We start from the raw sequence: 22,548 nt of genomic DNA on the forward strand, positions 1-22,548 counted from the left end.
CACACACACCAAACATCACACACACACACACACCAAACATCACACACACACACACACCAAACATCACACACACACACACACCAAACATCACACACACACACTCACACACCAAATATCACACACACCAAACATCACACACACACCAAATATCACACACACACACACACACCAAACATCACACACACCAAATATCACACCCACACACACACCAAACATCACACACACCAAATATCACACACACACACACACCAAACATCACACACCAAACATCACACACACCAAATATCACACACACACACACACCAAACATCACACACACCAAACATCACACACCAAACATCACACACACACCAATCACACACACACCAAACATCACACACACACCAAATATCACACACAACAAACATCACACACACAAACACACCAAACATCACACACACCAAATATCACACACACACACACACACCAAACATCACACACACACACACACCAAACATCACACACCAAACATCACACACACACCAAACATCACACACCAAACATCACACACACACCAAACATCACACACCAAACATCACACACACACCAAACATCACACACCAAACATCACACACACACCAAACATCACACACACACCAAACATCACACACCAAACATCACACACACACCAAACATCACACACACACACACACACACCAAATATCACACACAACAAACATCACACACACACACACACCAAACATCACACACACCAAATATCACACACACACACACCAAACATCACACACACACACACACACCAAACATCACACACCAAACATCACACACACACCAAACATCACACACCAAACATCACACACACACCAAACATCACACACACCAAATATCACACACACACACACACACCAAATATCACACACACACACACACACACCAAATATCACACACACACACACACACACCAAACATCACACACACACACACACACCAAACATCACACACCAAACATCACACACACACCAAACATCACACACCAAACATCACACACACACCAAACATCACACACACACACACACCAAATATCACACACAACAAACATCACACACACACACACACCAAACATCACACACACCAAATATCACACACACACACACACACCAAATATCACACACACACACACACACACCAAATATCACACACACCAAACATCACACACACACACACACCAAACATCACACACACACACACACCAAATATCACACACACCAAACATCACACACACACACACACCAAACATCACACACACACCAAATATCACACACACACACCAAATATCACACACACCAAACATCACACACACACACACACACCAAACATCACACACACACACCAAATATCACACACACCAAACATCACACACACACACACACACCAAACATCACACACACCAAATATCACACACACACACACACATACCAAATATCACACACACCAAACATCACACACACACACACCAAACATCACACACCAAACATCACACACACCAAATATCACACACACACACACACACACCAAACATCACACACACCAAATATCACACACACCAAATATCACACACACACCAAACATCACACACACACCAAACATCACACACACCAAATATCACACACACCAAACATCACACACACACCAAACATCACACACACACACACACACCAAACATCACACACACCAAATATCACACGCACCAAACATCACACACACACACACACACCAAACATCACACACACACACACACCAAACATCACACACACCAAATATCACACACACCAAACATCACACACCAAACATCACACACCAAACATCACACACACACCAAACATCACACACCAAACATCACACACACACCAAACATCACACACACACACCAAATATCACACACAACAAACATCACACACACACACACACCAAACATCACACACACCAAATATCACACACACACACCAAATATCACACACACACACACACACACACCAAATATCACACACACCAAACATCACACACACACACACAACAAACATCACACACACACACACCAAATATCACACACACCAAACATCACACACACACACACACCAAACATCACACACACACCAAATATCACACACACACACCAAATATCACACACACCAAACATCACACACACACACACACACACCAAACATCACACACACACACACACCAAATATCACACACACCAAACATCACACACACACACATCAAACATCACACACACACACACACACACACCAAATATCACACACACCAAACATCACACACACACACACCAAACATCACACACACACACACACACCAAACATCACACACACCAAATATCACACACACACACATACCAAATATCACACACACCAAACATCACACACACACACACACACACACACCAAACATCACACACACACACCAAACATCACACACCAAACATCACACACACCAAATTTCACACACAACAAATATCACACACACACACCAAACATCACACACACCAAATATCACACACACCAAACATCACACACACACACACACACCAAACATCACACACACCAAATATCACACACACCAAATATCACACACACACCAAACATCACACACACACACACACCAAACATCACACACACCAAATATCACACACACCAAACATCACACACCAAACATCACACACACACCAAACATCACACACACACCAAACATCACACACCAAACATCACACACCAAACATCACACACACACCAAACATCACACACACACACCAAATATCACACACAACAAACATCACACACACACACACACCAAACATCACACACACCAAATATCACACACACACCAAATATCACACACAACAAACATCACACACACACACACACCAAACATCACACACACACACACACACACACCAAATATCACACACACCAAACATCACACACACACACACACCAAACATCACACACACACCAAATATCACACACACACACACACCAAATATCACACACACCAAACATCACACACACACACACACCAAACATCACACACACACCAAATATCACACACACACACACACACCAAACATCACACACACCAAATATCACACACACCAAATATCACACACACACACACCAAACATCACACACACACACACACACCAAATATCACACACACCAAACATCACACACACACACACACCAAACATCACACACACACCAAATATCACACACACACACACACCAAACATCACACACACCAAATATCACACACACCAAATATCACACACACACCAAACATCACACACACACACACACCAAATATCACACACACACACACCAAATATCACACACACCAAACATCACACACACACACACACCAAACATCACACACACACACACACACACCAAATATCACACACACCAAACATCACACACACACACACCAAACATCACACACACACCAAATATCACACACACACCAAACATCACACACACACCAAACATCACACACACCAAATATCACACACACCAAATATCACACACACACACACACACACACCAAACATCACACACACCAAATATCACACACACCAAATATCACACACACACCAAACATCACACACACACCAAACATCACACACCAAACATCACACACACACCAAACATCACACACACACACACACACCAAATATCACACACAACAAACATCACACACACACACACACCAAACATCACACACACCAAATATCACACACACACACACACACACACCAAATATCACACACACACACACACACACACACCAAACATCACACACACCAAATATCACACACACCAAACATCACACACACACACACACACACCAAACATCACACACACCAAATATCACACACACCAAATATCACACACACACCAAACATCACACACACACACACACACACACCAAACATCACACACACCAAACATCACACACCAAACATCACACACCAAACATCACACACACACCAAACATCACACACCAAACATCACATACCAAACATCACACACACACCAAACATCACACACACACCAAACATCACACACACACACACACACCAAATATCACACACAACAAACATCACACACACACACACACCAAACATCACACACACCAAATATCACACACACACACACACACCAAATATCACACACACACACACACACCAAATATCACACACACCAAACATCACACACACACACACACCAAACATCACACACACACACACACACACCAAATATCACACACACCAAACATCACACACACACACACACCAAACATCACACACACACCAAATATCACACACACACACACACCAAATATCACACACACCAAACATCACACACACACACACACACCAAACATCACACACACACACACACCAAACATCACACACACCAAATATCACACACACACACACACACCAAATATCACACACACACACACACACCAAATATCACACACACCAAACATCACACACACACACATCAAACATCACACACACACACACACACACACCAAACATCACACACACCAAATATCACACACACACACACACACATACCAAATATCACACACACCAAACATCACACACACACACACACACACACACCAAACATCACACACACACACACCAAACATCACACACCAAACATCACACACACCAAATATCACACACACACACACACACCAAACATCACACACACCAAATATCACACACACCAAATATCACACACACACCAAACATCACACACACACACACACACACCAAACATCACACACACACACACACCAAACATCACACACACACACACAAAATATGTGGTGTTTCCCCAGCCTGAGAGAACCGGGGTGCAGGTACAAGGTGTGTGAACACACACACACACACACACACACACACACACACAGTGTTTGAGAAAGTTGTGTCTCGGGTTCTGTGTGATGTCTCTGTCACTTTTCTTTATCTGTCTTTAAACCCTGCATGGTCTCTGTGAGGAAGAGGAGCAGTCTGTACGTGAATGAAAATATAGCCTGATGTTTAGAACATCTGGATTATAAATACAGATATATCCGCGTTCTCTCGTGCTGTTTCCTGCACAGATCTTACTGATACACCTCGGGTCAGGGCTGTGATGATGATGATGATGATGATGATGATGTTCTGTGAGCTGGAGTCTGTGTTTATTTCTCAGTGCATGGACAGACAGATGTTCGTGTTTATAGCTGTGTATTAGTGAGAACAGGAAGTACCCCGAGCCACTGTCCCACAACAAGAACAGGAAGTAAACAGAACAGACTTTTAAAGCTGCTGTCATGTCCAGTAGAGTTTTAATTCTAGTCAAATGTTCAACTTCAGTCCTACACAGTGTTTTATTGTGTGTGTGTGTGTGTGTGTGTGTGTGTGTGTGTGTGTGTGTGTGTGTGTACAGTAGGAGAACTCTCTGACAGTGGCACAGAGTGAACACTTTGACCTTGTTTATCAGGAACAGATGAAAGATCACACACAAACACTCTAATCCTGATTAATCCACTGTAAATAAACTTTAAATACTTGATATAACTGGTTGTTTTATAGAGCCGAAGTGTGTTTCTCTCTCTGATAAATATGATATAAAGATTAAATAAATAAATAAATAAATAAATAAATAAATAAATAAATAAATAAATAAATAAATAAAAACAAAAAAGCATCTGATGGTATAGATGCAGTTCAGATACCAGTTTAACACTGCTGAGATGAAATCCTCTTAAAATGATTAACAATGACTCCGCCCACTTTCCCCACCCAACAGCTCTCCTATCTGCGGAATTTGAACCTTGTGCTTGTATAAAAGGTGTGTGTGAGTGTGTGTGTGTGTGTGAGATTGAGTAGACTGCTCTACAGCATGGCTCAGCATGAGGTCCAGAAGATCGGAGACAAACTCCTGTCCTACAGAGGGTTCGTCTTTCCTCACTCCAACAAGGACAGTCTCACGCCGCAGCACATGGACAGTCTGAGGACCTTCCAGATCAGAGACGATGATGTGTACGTCATTACGTTTCCTAAATCTGGTGAGACACACACACACACACACACACACACACTGTATAGTGGGTATAAAAGTTTTTATCTATGAAGAGAAATGTGTACTGTGTAATAACTGACCGCTCTAATGTTGGTGTTACTAGCAGTAAGTGGACTGAAGGTGGTAATGACCCCTGTCCTGTTTACTATCTGCTTTATAATCACTGAATGAACTCCCGCTCATGAACTGAAATAACCTTCATACACACACATCATAAAGGTTATAGTCTCTTCATTCTCTCCACTTTATCTGTAACGTGTGTGTGTGTGTGTGTGTGTGTGTGTGTGTGTTTAGTATAAGATTAAATGTTAGTCTTTATTCTTATATTAAACTGTAAAGCCCCATGTGATCACCAGGCCTTATTTAACACACTGGACACAGACAGATGTAATCATAAATCACTCACCAGTGGTCAGTGGTCAGAGACTGGAGCTCCGTGAACATGGTCAGTAATTTGTGGTTAATTTTCATTTATAAAGCATGAAAGAAGTTTTATTTACACAGCACTGTACTAAAAGATTGATAAGTGAGGAGGGATCCCAGAGCTCAGGTTTTCCCAGAGCTCTTCTTTAGCTAAAGCTTCAGTGGCTTTCACACACTGCAGTCACACACTGAAAAGTAGTTCCAGTCAGATTACACTGCCTGGTATCCCTACGCCATCAGATATTCCAGTGCTTCCCTGTGGAAACGGAGTGGAGAAAGGAAGCGGCGCATCATTCGACGCATTTCCAGCCTCGCCCACACATCAGCACATCACAGATGAGAGTGTGAGAGGATTTGGTGCAGTGCGCTGCTTTTTGTGTAAATCAGGAATAATTGTAGCTGATGTGTCACCGTATGGATGTGGTGGCTCAGTGGTCAAGGTGCTGGGTCAGTGATCAGATGGTCAGGGTTCAAGCCTCCAGACAGGCAAGCTATCTGACCCCAGCTTGATAATAAGCTGGGATATTTGAAAGCCCTTTATTGGGGCAGTGGTAGCTCAAGTAATTAAGGCTCTGGGTTGTTGAATGGAAGATCTGGGTTCACCCTCTTTGCTCCAGGGGCACTGCAGCACGACTGACCCTGTGCTCTGACCCCAACCCATAAAGATATGTGAAGAAAGAATTTCATTGTGCAGTAATGTATACATGACAAATAAAGACTACTTGACTAACCCCATCCCCATGGACACAGACGACATAACCATGCCTTTACACTCATCATTACTTTCAGCTTTAAATTTACATCAATATGCAAATTAGGAAACACCCCCATGCACTTCTACTAATGTAGCTAGCATGACCTAGCTTAACTAGCCCATTAGCATACAGCGTTATATAACTCTCACAAGCATCGCAGCATCTCTGTGTCCCATGTGTTCATCCTTTAATCATTTGCATGTCAGAGGTGATATTTGTGACAGTACAGATGTGTAGCTCCACCCATAAATCTCTCTCAGGTACGGTTTGGACTCAGCGCATCATCACGCTGCTGTATGAGGACGAGTTTCCCGAGGATGTGGAGCAGAGTTCATACGACCGCATGCCCTGGCTGGAGTTTCCTCAGAAAAGTGACGACTACACTGCTCGCCCTTCCCCCCGCCTCTTCTGCTCCCACCTCCCCGAGGACCTGGTGCCCCAAGGCCTACAGGGCAAAGGAAAGGTAGGAAACACACACACACACACACACACACATACTCATCATTACTATCTTTATCATCTATCATGATCCACATGTCCAGCCCCCAGTGCTGAGATTAACAGTAATGTCCATCTCTAACGGTCCTTCTGTACAGATTTAATCTTTTATTAAGAGTTTTATTTGATTGCAGATCATTTACGTGAGCAGGAACCCCAAAGACATCATGGTGTCCTACTTCCACTTCACTCAGTACATGAAGATTTTAGAGAGCTCAGAGACGTACAACGAGGCGATGGAGAAATTCTTCAGTGGGCGGAGTCAGTACACACACACACACACACACACACACACACATTAGCACTTCATGACCTTGACATTGTATCTTCAGGCTTCATCACATGGCTGTAGGTAAGAAACATGTCCACTGTGTGAAAGATAATCTGACCCAACACTCATCTGCTACACTTACACACACACCTGAACTTCATTCAGAAAGTCTTCCTCCTCAGATCCTCACTGTCCCTGAGTAATGACCTCCTGAACCTGTGTGTAATCATGTGTTTACTGTTGTGTATAGTGGGGATGTGGTAGTTTAGTGGTTCAGGTGATGGACTGACGAACAGAAGGTTGTGAGTTTGAATCTCAGGTCCACCATATTGCCCCTGCTGGGCCCCTGGACAAGGCCCTTAACCCTCAACTGCTCAGTTGTATAAAATGAGGTAAAAAGTTGTTCTCTACAACATGCTGGAAATGTGAAGTTGTGTGTGTGTGTGTGTGTGTAGTGGTCGGTGGCTGCTGGTTTGATCACATCAGAAGCTGGTACACCAACAAGGACAAATACAACATCCTGTTCCTGAGCTATGAGGAGATGATCAGGGTGAGACATGACACACACCATCACCTACAGCCTCATAACAGTTCTGTAAAGCTGTTAAAGAAATGACTCGATGTTGCTGGGAGTGTAAAAGTGTGTGTGGTGTTTTTAAGAACCCGAGAGGTGTGTGTAGTGTTTTTAAGGACCCGAGAGGTGTGTGTAGTGTTTTTAAGGACCTGAGAGGTGCGTGTGTAGTGTTTCTAAGGACCTGAGAGGTGCGTGTGTAGTGTTTCTAAGGACCCGAGAGGTGTGTGTAGTGTTTCTAAGGACCTGAGAGGTGTGTGTAGTGTTTCTAAGGACCCGAGAGGTGTGTGTAGTGTTTTTAAGGACCTGAGAGGTGTGTGTAGTGTTTTTAAGGACCTGAGAGGTGTGTGTGGTGTTTTTAAGGACCTGAGAGGTGTGTGTAGTGTTTTTAAGGACCTGAGAGGTGTGTGTAGTGTTTCTAAGGACCTGAGAGGTGTGTGTAATGTTTTTAAGGACCTGAGAGGTGTGTGTAGTGTTTTTAAGGACACTGAGAGGTGTGTATAGTGTTTTTAAGGACACTGAGAGGTGTGTGTAGTGTTTTTAAGGACACTGAGAGGTGTGTGTAGTGTTTTTAATGACCCAAGAGGTGTGTGTGTTTAAGGAACCGAGAGATATGTGTGGTGTTTAAGGAGCTGAGAGGTGTGTATAGTGTTTTTAAGGACTTGAGGTGTGTGTGTATGTGTGTGTTTGTGTGTGTTTGTGTGTGTGTGTTTAAGGACCTGAGAGGTGTGTGTGTGTGTGTGTGTGTGTGTTTGTGTGTGTAGTGTTTAAGAACCTGAGAGGTTTGTGTGTGTGTGTGTAGTGTTTCATGAGAGGTGTGTGTAGTGTTTCATGAGAGGTGTTTGTGTGTGTGTGTGTGTGTGTGTGTGTGTGTTTCAGGACCTGAGAGGTGTGGTGGTGAAGATCTGTGACTTTTTGGGGAAGAATTTGTCTGATGATGTCATCGACAGCGTGGTGAAGAAATCCAGCTTCAACTTCATGAAGAAAGATCCCAGAGCTAACTACCAGTTTTTACCTGATGAAATGGTAGACTCAAAGAAAGGAGCCTTCCTCCGCAAGGGTAACACACACACACCCACACACACACCTCTCATGAAACACTACACACACCTCTCAGGTCCTGAAACACACACACACACACACCAAACATCACACACACACACACACACACACAGCTCTCACTAATGCTGTACATCTAAACATTTACTTGAAATGGATTTAGGGGAGTTTTTAATCCCTGTACCTCCTGTGCAGTGTGTTGATCGGCAGTCCTGAACCTGTGTGTGTGTGTGTGTGTGTGTGTGATGTTTGGTGTGTGTGTGTGATGTTTGGTGTGTGTGTGTGATGTTTGGTGTGTGTGTGTGTGTGTGTGATGTTTGGTGTGTGTGTGTGATGTTTGGTGTGTGTGTGTGATGTTTGGTGTGTGTGTGTGTACAGGTACAGTAGGAGACTGGAAGAACTCTATGACAGTGGCGCAGAGTGAACACTTCGACCGTGTTTATCAGGAACGGATGAAAGACCTGCCACTGGACTTTGTGTGGAACATCACTGACCTACACACATAACACACACACTTTACTGGTCACTTTGTGGTCATTAAAGTGACCTGTTCATGTTTGGATCAAAAGAATAAAACTACAGTGTGATTGTGTAATTGTCATCATCATCATCATAATAATAATAATAAGAAGAAGAAGAAGAAGAAGAAGAAGAAGAAGAATGATGATGATGATGTAATCAGTGTGATTTCATCACATGCCTCATTCTGGTTGATTAAAGTTGTGTGCATCACCACTCATTGTGTATTTACTATTTTGGAACAGTATCTGACCACCACATCCATCTAACAAATATCACACACGCACACACACACACCCACACATACACCAGCCCCCCCCCCCACACACCAAAAACACACACACACCATAGAAACACATGCACATCACACATACACAACAAATATGAGACACATACCAAACATCACACACACACACTAAATATCACACACAACCGACAAACCATAAACATCACACACACCAAACATCACACACACACACTCAATATCACACACACCAAACATCACACACACACACACACTCAATATCACACACACCAAACATCACACACACACACACACTAAATATCACACACAACAGACAAACCATAAACATCACACACACCAAACATCACACACACACACTCAATATCACACACACCAAACATCACACACACACACACTAAATATCACACACACCAAACATCACACACACACACACACCAAACATCACACACACACTCAATCACACACACCAAACATCACACACACAAACACTAAATATCACACACACCAAACATCACACACACACACACACTAAATATCACACACACCAAACATCACACACACACACTCAATATGACACACACCAAACATCACACACACACTCAATATCACACACACCAAACATCACACACACACACACTCAATATCACACACACCAAACATCACACACACACACTCAATATCACACACACCAAACATCACACACACACACACTCAATATCACACACACCAAACATCACACACACACACACACTAAATATCACACACAACAGACAAACCATAAACATCACACACACCAAACATCACACACACACACTCAATATCACACACACCAAACATCACACACACACACACTAAATATCACACACACCAAACATCACACACACACACACACCAAACATCACACACACACACTCAATATCACACACACCAAACATCACACACACAAACACTAAATATCACACACACCAAACATCACACACACACACACACTAAATATCACACACACCAAACATCACACACACACACACTCAATATGACACACACCAAACATCACACACACACTCAATATCACACACACCAAACATCACACACACACACACTCAATATCACACACACCAAACATCACACACACACACTCAATATCACACACACCAAACATCACACAGACACACACTCAATATCACACACACCAAACATCACACACACACTAAATATCACACACACTCAATATCAAACACACCAAACATCACAAACACACACACTAAATATCACACACACCAAACATCACACACACACTAAATATCACACACACTCAATATCAAACACACCAAACATCACAAACACACACACTAAATATCACACACACCAAACATCACACACACACTAAATATCACACACACTCAATATCAAACACACCAAACATCACAAACACACACACTAAATATCACACACACCAAACATCACACACACACACTCAATATCACACACACCAAACATCACACAGACACACACTAAATATCACACACACCAAACATCACACACACACTAAATATCACACACACTCAATATCAAACACACCAAACATCACACACACACACTCAATATCACACACACCAAACATCACACAGACACACACTAAATATCACACACACCAAACATCACACACACACTAAATATCACACACACTCAATATCAAACACACCAAACATCACACACACACACTCAATATCACACACACCAAACATCACACACACACACACTCAATATCACACACACCAAACATCACACACACACACACACTAAATATCACACACAACAGACAAACCATAAACATCACACACACCAAACATCACACACACACACTCAATATCACACACACCAAACATCACACACACACACACTAAATATCACACACACCAAACATCACACACACACACACACCAAACATCACACACACACACTCAATATCACACACACCAAACATCACACACACAAACACTAAATATCACACACACCAAACATCACACACACACACACACTAAATATCACACACACCAAACATCACACACACACACACTCAATATGACACACACCAAACATCACACACACACTCAATATCACACACACCAAACATCACACACACACACACTCAATATCACACACACCAAACATCACACACACACACTCAATATCACACACACCAAACATCACACACACACACTCAATATCACACACACCAAACATCACACACACACTAAATATCACACACACTCAATATCAAACACACCAAACATCACAAACACACACACTAAATATCACACACACCAAACATCACACACACACTAAATATCACACACACTCAATATCAAACACACCAAACATCACAAACACACACACTAAATATCACACACACCAAACATCACACACACACTAAATATCACACACACTCAATATCAAACACACCAAACATCACAAACACACACACTAAATATCACACACACCAAACATCACACACACACACTCAATATCACACACACCAAACATCACACACACACACTCAATATCACACACACCAAACATCACACAGACACACACTAAATATCACACACACCAAACATCACACACACACTAAATATCACACACACTCAATATCAAACACACCAAACATCACACACACACACTCAATATCACACACACCAAACATCACACAGACACACACTCAATATTACACACACACCTACACCCACACATGCCACCCCCCACCCCCCATGGAAGTGAATGTAACTGTAATTGAATATACAGTGTGTCCACTCTGTCCTTCAGAGGTCATATACATTATTATACATTGTTATCAATATTATAAAATTTATAAATAAATACATAAATAAAATATATAATTATTATTTATATGTAGTGTGTGAATATTAATACATTAATAAACAAAAATATCTATTACACTTGATCTGTGTTTATATGTGGTGTGTGTATGATGTAGGGATAAAATCTACTACATTTATTATTAATAATGTATTTTTTATTTTTATTAATAATGGAAATTTACTCGTGACGTCCTCCTCGCTCAATAGCTGGCCACGCCCCTCTCAATTTGGCAACGCCTCTGTCGTTTGCATATTCATCAGGTGACGCGTCGTCATTACTTCCGCATTCGGTTCCCGGCCACGCGCCACGCTATAAACCGGGGGTCATGTGACCGTGTTGTTGTTCATCATGGCGGCGCGCGGCTCTGTCTCTCTGGCTGTGTTTCTGCTCCTGGGTCCGGCGGCGGGTGTGTGGTGTTTCCCCAGCCTGAGAGAACCGGGGTGCGGGTATAAGGTACACACGCACACGCACACGCACACACACACACACACACACACACACACACACACACACACACACACCAAACATCACACACACCAAACATCACACACACCAAACATCACACACACCAAATATCACACACACCAAATATCACACACACACACACACACACACACACACACACAAAATATGTGGTGTTTCCCCAGCCTGAGAGAACCGGGGTGCAGGTACAAGGTGTGTGAACACACACACACACACACACACACAGTGTTTGAGAAAGTTGTGTCTCGGGTTCTGTGTGATGTCTCTGTCACTTTTCTTTATCTGTCTTTAAACCCTGCATGGTCTCTGTGAGGAAGAGGAGCAGTCTGTACGTGAATGAAAATATAGCCTGATGTTTAGAACATCTGGATTATAAATACAGATATATCCGCGTTCTCTCGTGCTGTTTCCTGCACAGATCTTACTGATACACCTCGGGTCAGGGCTGTGATGATGATGATGATGATGATGATGATGATGATGATGATGATGATGTTCTGTGAGCTGGAGTCTGTGTTTATTTCTCAGTGCATGGACAGACAGATGTTCGTGTTTATAGCTGTGTATTAGTGAGAACAGGAAGTACCCCGAGCCACTGTCCCACAACAAGAACAGGAAGTAAACAGAACAGACTTTTAAAGCTGCTGTCATGTCCAGTAGAGTTTTAATTCTAGTCAAATGTTCAACTTCAGTCCTACACAGTGTTTTATTGTGTGTGTGTGTGTGTGTGTGTGTGTGTGTTTAGTCATGTCCAGCGACGAAGCCATCCATGCTGAATGTACACTTGGTTCCTCACACACATGATGACGTGGGCTGGTTAAAGACTGTGGATCAGTACTACTATGGAGGTCACACACACACACACACACACACACACACACACACAGAAGTGATATACACACTGTGTTCTGCACTAATCCCCATTTTATCACCTCATTAACATCACATGGTGGAGCATCACGTGTGTTCATTCTGAACTCTACAGCTCCATCATCTTTCACACTCTCACTACGGTTTCTGTTTCTGCTTCACCTTCAACACATAGTAACGCCTGTGTCCACACCACACCTGCATCCACACCACGCCTGCGTCCCAGAGGTGGACAGTAAAGAAGTACATTTACTTGAGTACTGTACTTAAGTACACTTTTTGAGTATCTGTACTTTACTTGAGTATTATTTTTTCTGGATACTTTTTACTTTAACTTCACTACATTTGAAAGACAAATACTCTACTTTTACTCCACTACATTTCTGTCAAGGTCATTGAGTAGAAAGTAGTTACATTAATCATAGGATTTTTTTTCACTCTTGTAGCGTCACGTGTTGTAAAGTTCAGTGGTTTTCCATCACTTTTTTGAACTCAATTGATCAATTTCTGACAAAATGGACGAAGATATGCTTTGTATATTATACACCACCAACACATTGGTAATGATGTTAGTTAACACACAAAAACGTATGCTGTGTCCAAATTCTCATACGATGTGTCCTAAATAGTATTCAAAAATAGAATTAGTATGCCCCAAATCGCAGTATACTGAAAAGAGTATTCCAAAAATTCCTGGATGCTCTACTACTTCCAGTAGAAATTCAAAGTGCAGAACAATGCACACTCTAACGGGTAATATTGCCCACAATGCATATAATATACCATATACCATATAATACACCATATACACAATGGTGTAAATGCATATTAAAACGATGTAAATGAATTGTGGAAATATATATAACTCTGTTAAAGCAGTGTTGCTGTTGGGTGGTTGGACAGCTACAGTTGTGTAGCTGGGTTTTAAAGCAGTTTAGATTTTTTTTTCTGACCAGTCTTCATTTACAGACCATTAGATTGAAATGTTCATGAGTGGATACACATAGATGTGTACAGGTACAACTCAAAATTTAGAATATAAGGAAAAAGGTCAATATTTTTTGTCACTCAGTTCAGAAAGTTAAACCCATATATTATATAGATTCATTACACATAGAGTGAAATATTTCAAGCCTTTATTTCTTGAAATTGTGATGATTATGGCTTACAGATAAGGAAAACCCAAAATTCTGTGTCTCAGAGAATTAGAATATTGTGAAAAAGTTCAATATTGGAAAGTCATGGTGTCACACCCTAATTAGCTAATTACCTCAAAACACCTGCAAAGGTTTCCTGAGCTTTTAAATGGTCTCTCAGTCTGGGTCAGTAGGCTACACAATCATGGGGAAGACTGCTGACTTGACAGTTATCCAGAAGACAGTCAATAACACCCTCCACAAGGAGGGGAAGCCACAAAAGGTCATTACTAAAGAAGCTGGTTGTTCACAGAGTGCTGTATCCAAGCATATTCATAGAAAGTTGAGTGGAAGGAAAAAGTGTGGTAGGAGAAGGTGCACCAGCAAAAGGGATAACCGCAGCCTTGAGAGGACTGTCAGGCAAAATCCATTCAAGAATTTGGGGGAGCTTCACAAGAAGTGGACTGAGGCTGGAGTCAGCACATCAAGAGCCACTACTCACAAACGAATCCTAGACATGGCCTACAAATGTCACATTCCTCATGTCAAGCCACTCCTGAACCAGAGACAACGTCAGAAGCATCTTACCTGGGCTGTGGAGAAAAAGAGCTGGACTGTTGCTCAGTGGTCCAAAGTCCTCTTTTCAGATGAAAGTAAGTTTTGCATTTCATTTGGAAATCAAGGTCCCAGAGTCTGGAGGAAGAGTGGAGAGGCACAGAATCCATGTTGCTTGAAGTCCAGTGTGAAGTGTCCACAGTCAGTGGTGATTTGGGTTGCCATGTCATCTGCTGGTGTTGGTCCAATGTGTTTTCTGAAGTCCACAGTCAACGCAGCCATCTACCCGGAAATTTTAGAGCACTTCATGCTTCCTTCTGTTGACAAGCTTTATGGAAATGCTGATTTCATTTTCCAGCAGGACTTGGCACCTGCCCACACTGCTAAAGGTACCATAAGCAGGTTCAATGACCGTGGTGTTACTGTGCTTGATTGGCCAGCAAACTCGCCTGACCTGAACCCCATAGAGAATCTATGGGGTATTGTCAAGAGGAAGATGAGAGACACCAGACCCAACAATGCAGATGACCTGAAGGCTGCTATCAAAGTAACCTGGGCTTCCATTACACCTGAGCAGTGCCACAGGCTGAGTGCCTCCATGCCACGCCGCATTGATGCAGTAATTCATGCAAAAGGCCCAACCAAGTATTGAGTGCATAGAAACGAACATACTTTTCAGAAGTCTGACAGTTCTCTTTGAAATATCCTTTTTTATTGATCTTATGTAATATTCTAATTTTCTGAGACACAGAATTTTGGGTTTTCCTTATCTGTAAGCCATAATCACAATTTCAAGAAATAAGGTTGCTAGGTTGCTACAAAAGGTACTGTAAGTATTGCATACAACAATGCAACAATAATAAAACAATGTGTTGACATTTACTTTTGATACTTAAGTACTTTTAAAAACAAGAACTTCTGTACTTTTACTTAAGTAAAAATCTGTCTTTACAACTTTTACTTGTAATGGAGTAATGTTTGACCAGTAGTATTTGTACTTTCACTCAAGTAAGGAAGTTGTGTATTTCGTCCACCTCTGCTGCGTCCACACCACGCCTGCGTCCACACCTGAGGATTAGAATAAAAATATATAAAAATTGCTGAAATAACTATCAAATAAGACAGACATTTGAGTTGTACACAGAATAAGGTGTGTGTGTGTCTATGGTGTATGTCTGTGGTGTGTGTGTGCGCATCTGTGTATGGCGTGTCTGTGTGTGTATGTAGGCCGTAATGATATCCAGCACGCCGGGGTTCAGTACATCCTGGACTCTGTGGTGTCGGAGCTGCAGAAGGATCCAGCGCGCAGGTTCATCTATGTGGAGACGGCGTTCTTCTACCGCTGGTGGAAAAATCAGGAGCAAGAGACAAGGAACATCGTCACACAGCTGGTGGAGCAGGGTACGAGTGTGAGGAACAGAACATCAACTAAAGAAAGAAAAGGGAGAAAAGAGAAAGCAGGAAAGGAAGAAAGATTATAGTGGTGATTTTTCCACTGACTTTCTCTCCCCTCTCCCCTCTCCTCTCTGTCTTAACCCCCCACCCCCCCCACCCCGCAGGGCGGTTGGAGTTCGTTAATGGAGGTTGGTGTATGAGTGATGAAGCCAGCACACACTACAGTGCAGTAATAGATCAGATGACTCTGGGTCTGCGCTTTTTAAACGAGACTTTTGGAGATTGCGCTAGACCTCGCGTGGCCTGGCACATCGACCCTTTCGGCCACGCCCGGGAACACGCCTCCATGTTTGCCCAGGTAACAGTCGTGTCCTGATAACATACACCTACCCCAGGTAACACGCGTGTCCTGATGACGCACACCTACCCCAGGTAACACGCGTGTCCTGATGACACACACCTGCCCTCGAACTTCTGGACATTATATCTTGGTCGATATCATTCACTTAGCCAATACACACCTTATGTGGTAGTTGGTGTATGTTAAGGTGTTTAGATGTCGTGTGTGTGCGCGTGTGTGTGTTTCAGATGGGTTATGATGGCTTCTTCTTCGGCCGTCTGGATTATCAGGATAAAGCACACAGGATGCAGATGAAGGAGATGGAGATGGTGTGGAGAGCGAGTGAGAGCCTAGAAGCACCAACTGCTGACCTCTTCACTGGTATACACACACACACACACACACACACTTTGAGGTCAGACCCATTTCATTTGGATGGACAAGGATGTCATATATATATATATATATATATATATATATATATATATATATATATATATTAGTTTTATATATATATTATATATATAATATGTGTGTGTGTGTGTGTGTGTGTGTGTAGGAATTCTCCCAAATGGTTATAACCCTCCTGCAGGGTTCTGTTGGGATCAGTCATGCTCTGACACACCAGTGCAGGATGACCCAGACCTTGAGGACTACAATGTGGACCAAATAGTGGACACTTTCATTAGAATCTCGTACACACAGGTGAGGAGAGGTGGGGACAGATGAGGAGAGACGTGGGGGGAGGGGGGAGGGGAGAGGTGGGGGGACGGGGGAGGGGAGAGGTGGGGGGACGTGGGGGGACGGGGGAGGGGAGAGGTGGGGGGACGTGGGGGGACGGGGGAGGGGAGAGGTGGGGGGACGTGGGGGGACGGGGGAGGGGAGAGGTGGGGGGACGGTGACAGTCGGTGACAGTTGACAGTGTGGATCACAAGGCTGTTGTCTAAAACTGTGTGTGTGTGAATCCCACAGGCTGAGATATACAAGACGAATCACATCATCATGACAATGGGTTCAGATTTTCAGTATGAGAACGCTGTCCCCTGGTACAAGAACATGGACAAACTCATCCGCTACGTTAACGCCAAGCAGGCCGGAGGAAGCAAAGTCCATGTCCTCTACTCCACACCTTCATGCTACCTACAGGAACTCAACCTAGCTAACATCAGCTGGTCGGTTCACTCACAGACATGCGCGCACACACACACACACACACACACACACACACACAGTGTGTTACTTGTTCTAGCTCATTTGACTGTATTACTTCTTTATTTTTCTCTTCGTCTCTCAGGCCGTTAAAGACGGATGATTTTTTCCCGTACGCCGACAACGCTCATAATTTCTGGACCGGTTACTTCACCAGTCGTCCGGCACTCAAACGCTACGAGAGACTCTGTAATAGCTTCTTGCAGGTCAACACACACACACACACACACACACACACTCCTGTACAGGGTGGATGAAAAGGAACTATAAACATGTCGCGTATCTTGTAGGTACACTAACAGGAATTTAGACTCTGAACTCAGGACTGTTTTCATTACCCTCTAATGTGTCTGTGTAATGTGTTTGTGTCTCAGACGTGTAATCAGTTGGAGGTGCTCGGTGGCCCGAAGTCTACACACGGCCCGTTTGGACAGGGAGACAGCGACACACTGAGTACGTTCATTACTATGTCACAGAAATCCTCTGGATTTCTATTGGCTGCTCTGTAATTGACTGAATTGCTCTCTGTCCAATCAGAGCGTGCGATGGCTGTAGCGCAGCACCATGATGCAGTTTCAGGCACTGAAAAGCAGCACGTTGCCGACGACTACGCCAAGAGGCTCGCGATTGGCTCAGCACATTGCCAGGTAAAACTGCTGATGATGATGATGATGATGATGATGATAAACTAGATCCTGTTTTTGAGCTGAACTCGATGAAGGAAAAGCCAAATGAAGTTCATCACTGAAGTTATCGGGTAGAAAAAGAAAGGGCAGATGAAGCTTTCTTTCCCTCGGGCATGTGATGAGTTGGACACCTGGAGATGCATCTGGTTACATCATCTCTAACCGTACCCGAGTTCACCCTGAGCAGGAAGCCCTGATCTTCATCACTAGCCATCTTGAGGTTGTTTCTGTGGCCTCGGGTTCCTGACATCTTTCATTGTGCCGTCCAGTGACCAGGTCCACCTTCATTCTTGATCCATCTTCCACAGTGTTCCTCACCTGTTCCTTACTATTTTCAAGGAAATTTCACTAATCAACTAACCGGTCATACGTCTACCTCCACAAGGACCATGTCTTATCTAACTGCTGCAGTGGAACTCGTGATGCTCCTGAGAGTCGATCTTCACCTGCTGGTCACCTTTGCAGTGCTTTTGGTTTTCTTTCCTGTTTTGACAATTACAAAGTCATGGTGCTGCTTTCTGTTCTTGATTATCCCAGTAGAGATGACCTCAGGCATCACCAGTAGTGGCATCACCTCCAAGGCAGTTGACCAGTAGGTGAGATTGAATACGGAATGCACTGGGGAAGAAGATCTGATGTCTTTCAGTCCATTTCTTGCTTGTGTCTGGTTCTCCACTGCGGATAGCCAAGTTTCCAGTCTCTGTAAAGCAGGTCTGTCCCTCAGGTGCAGTTAAGCTCTTGATGAGCTTCTTGATTGAAGATAGAATCTGGACTTAGAAGTTCTGCACTCATAAACACAGCATTGTTACCTCCATTAACACTCTAATGGACAAAAGGTGGACACCAGTTAGGTCAGAAACCTCGACACTCCCTTTCCCCTGATTTCGACCAGCATGTTTATTAAGTCAAGTAGCTCCACTGGAACAGGGCTAGTTAACTCTATACTCTTCTCAGAGAGACCTTTAGTGTGTAGTGAAAGATCACATCCTCATCACTCTGTTCTGTCTGTCTCTCTGTAGGTGTTGGTCAGTAACTCTCTGGCGCTTCTCAGCGGCTCTAATGTACCACGCGTCTTCTGCGAGAACCTCAACATTAGTGTGTGTCCTCTCACTGAAGGCAGCAAACAGGTAACACCCACAGTAACGCACACCAAAGACCCGTGGAGCTGAACAGTAATTCCCATGAGTTGTAAGCAGCTTTGGTTCTGGAGATTTAAGGTGAGGTCCAACACACCATGCTGTAGAATCTTAGCCCAGAAACTTCCAGAAGCAGAACTTTTCCATGATTCTGGTGATCTCTTTAGTTGGCATGACTTTAGTACTTTACTGCTGATGTTCTGTGTCTGTATCTCTCAGTTCTTGCTGAATGTGTATAACCCTCTCGCTCGTCCCGTGCGCTGGTCAGTTCACCTTCCTGTTAATGGAACCGTATACAACGTCACAGACTCGGACGACACACCTGTGGACAATCAGGTGGGTGTGGTTCACATCCCCTTATTAATCTGTGATGACTTATCCCAGACTGGTCTTTCTCTTTTTTTAATGAACCCCACCTTCTCCGTCTGTCTCTCAGGTGATTCCCGTTTCCAAGGCAACTCAGGATTTGAGGCGGGATCGTGGTTCTGCTCAGTTTGAGTTGGTCTTTCAAGTTCAGGCTCCTCCAATGGGCTTCAACACTTACACCATCACTCTGGTGCATAACAGCCCCGCCCCAGCCCCACCCAAACCTGGAGCCCCGCCTTCCATTCAGAATAAGGTTAGAACACAGTCTCTCGACCCAGAGCCCAAGCACTACCAGGACAGAATCCACATTCCACCTCTAGCTAGTGTTCCTACATCTATCTAGAACCCAAAGGTCAACAGTTCCTCTGTCCAGAACCAATAAAGAACCCAGTGGTCCATTTCCCCAGAATCTCTCAGGTGCATTGTGGGTGTTGTGTATACCTTGTTATATAGTGTGTGTGTGTGTGTGTGTGTGGTACATAGTGAAGTGTATTAATATGTAGTGCACTATAGAGTGGTTAGGGACAGAGCCGGTGTGTGTCCTGTCTGTTTCAGTACCTGAAGGTGACCTTTGACACACTAACAGGACTGCTCAGTGGACTGACCAACCTGGAAACACAGCAGACCATCAAACTCACACAGAACTTCTACTGGTCTGTCTCACACTCTCTCACAAACACACACTGTAATGATTTTACTGAGTGGTAAGAGTGAATCTGCCAGTACAGAAAAGAAAGTGTGTGTGTGTGTGTTTGTTGGTTGCAGGTACAATGCAAGTGTTGGCAACTTGGAGAGCTCTCAGACGTCAGGAGCTTATATTTTCAGACCAAACTCTTCAACACCCATTACTATTAACACAAAGCCTGAAGTCACCACACTGCAGGTAATATACACTCACATGCACACACATACATACACACTTCCTGTTTATAACTGTGTGTGTGTGTGTAGAACTCTGTGGTACAGGAGG

General features: G+C 43.3%; 2 protein-coding genes across 2 annotated transcripts in view; both read left to right on the plus strand.

Moving 5' to 3' along the window:
• The first annotated feature begins 5,943 nt into the window (after positions 1 to 5,943).
• LOC131347750 (amine sulfotransferase-like) lies at positions 5,944 to 10,473 on the plus strand. The gene is made up of 6 exons (XM_058382112.1): positions 5,944 to 6,147; positions 7,600 to 7,802; positions 7,972 to 8,098; positions 8,564 to 8,658; positions 9,559 to 9,739; positions 10,117 to 10,473. The coding sequence occupies exons 1-6, from the start codon at positions 5,982 to 5,984 to the stop codon at positions 10,242 to 10,244; spliced, it is 900 nt and encodes a 299-aa protein (XP_058238095.1). The 5' UTR covers positions 5,944 to 5,981; the 3' UTR covers positions 10,245 to 10,473.
• Positions 10,474 to 13,696: 3,223 nt separating this feature from the next.
• The window catches only part of man2b1 (mannosidase, alpha, class 2B, member 1), an 11,590-nt gene continuing 2,738 nt past the window's right edge, over positions 13,697 to 22,548 (plus strand). Inside the window, exons 1-16 of the mRNA XM_058381860.1 lie at positions 13,697 to 13,855; positions 14,631 to 14,733; positions 17,674 to 17,847; positions 18,006 to 18,199; positions 18,430 to 18,562; positions 18,741 to 18,886; positions 19,154 to 19,353; positions 19,476 to 19,596; positions 19,765 to 19,843; positions 19,928 to 20,037; positions 21,096 to 21,203; positions 21,432 to 21,548; positions 21,649 to 21,831; positions 22,134 to 22,231; positions 22,344 to 22,461; positions 22,530 to 22,548. The exon at positions 22,530 to 22,548 is cut by the window's right edge and continues 100 nt beyond it. Of these exons, the coding sequence (XP_058237843.1) occupies positions 13,751 to 13,855; positions 14,631 to 14,733; positions 17,674 to 17,847; positions 18,006 to 18,199; positions 18,430 to 18,562; positions 18,741 to 18,886; positions 19,154 to 19,353; positions 19,476 to 19,596; positions 19,765 to 19,843; positions 19,928 to 20,037; positions 21,096 to 21,203; positions 21,432 to 21,548; positions 21,649 to 21,831; positions 22,134 to 22,231; positions 22,344 to 22,461; positions 22,530 to 22,548 (2,008 nt within the window). The 5' untranslated portion in view covers positions 13,697 to 13,750. The remainder of the gene's footprint in view (positions 13,856 to 14,630; positions 14,734 to 17,673; positions 17,848 to 18,005; positions 18,200 to 18,429; positions 18,563 to 18,740; positions 18,887 to 19,153; positions 19,354 to 19,475; positions 19,597 to 19,764; positions 19,844 to 19,927; positions 20,038 to 21,095; positions 21,204 to 21,431; positions 21,549 to 21,648; positions 21,832 to 22,133; positions 22,232 to 22,343; positions 22,462 to 22,529) is intronic.

This window comes from Hemibagrus wyckioides, linkage group LG27, assembly GCF_019097595.1.
Source record: "Hemibagrus wyckioides isolate EC202008001 linkage group LG27, SWU_Hwy_1.0, whole genome shotgun sequence".
NCBI lineage: Eukaryota > Metazoa > Chordata > Actinopteri > Siluriformes > Bagridae > Hemibagrus > Hemibagrus wyckioides.

Bases quoted from the DNA above. Each gene is read 5' to 3' on its own strand.
- LOC131347750 (XM_058382112.1), top strand. From the start codon at position 5,982: ATGGCTCAGCATGAGGTCCAGAAGATCGGAGACAAACTCCTGTCCTAC. The intron at 8,099-8,563 runs GTCAGTACACAC...GTGTGTGTGTAG, and splicing joins GAAATTCTTCAGTGGGCGGA to TGGTCGGTGGCTGCTGGTTT. The intron at 8,659-9,558 runs GTGAGACATGAC...TGTGTGTTTCAG, and splicing joins GCTATGAGGAGATGATCAGG to GACCTGAGAGGTGTGGTGGT.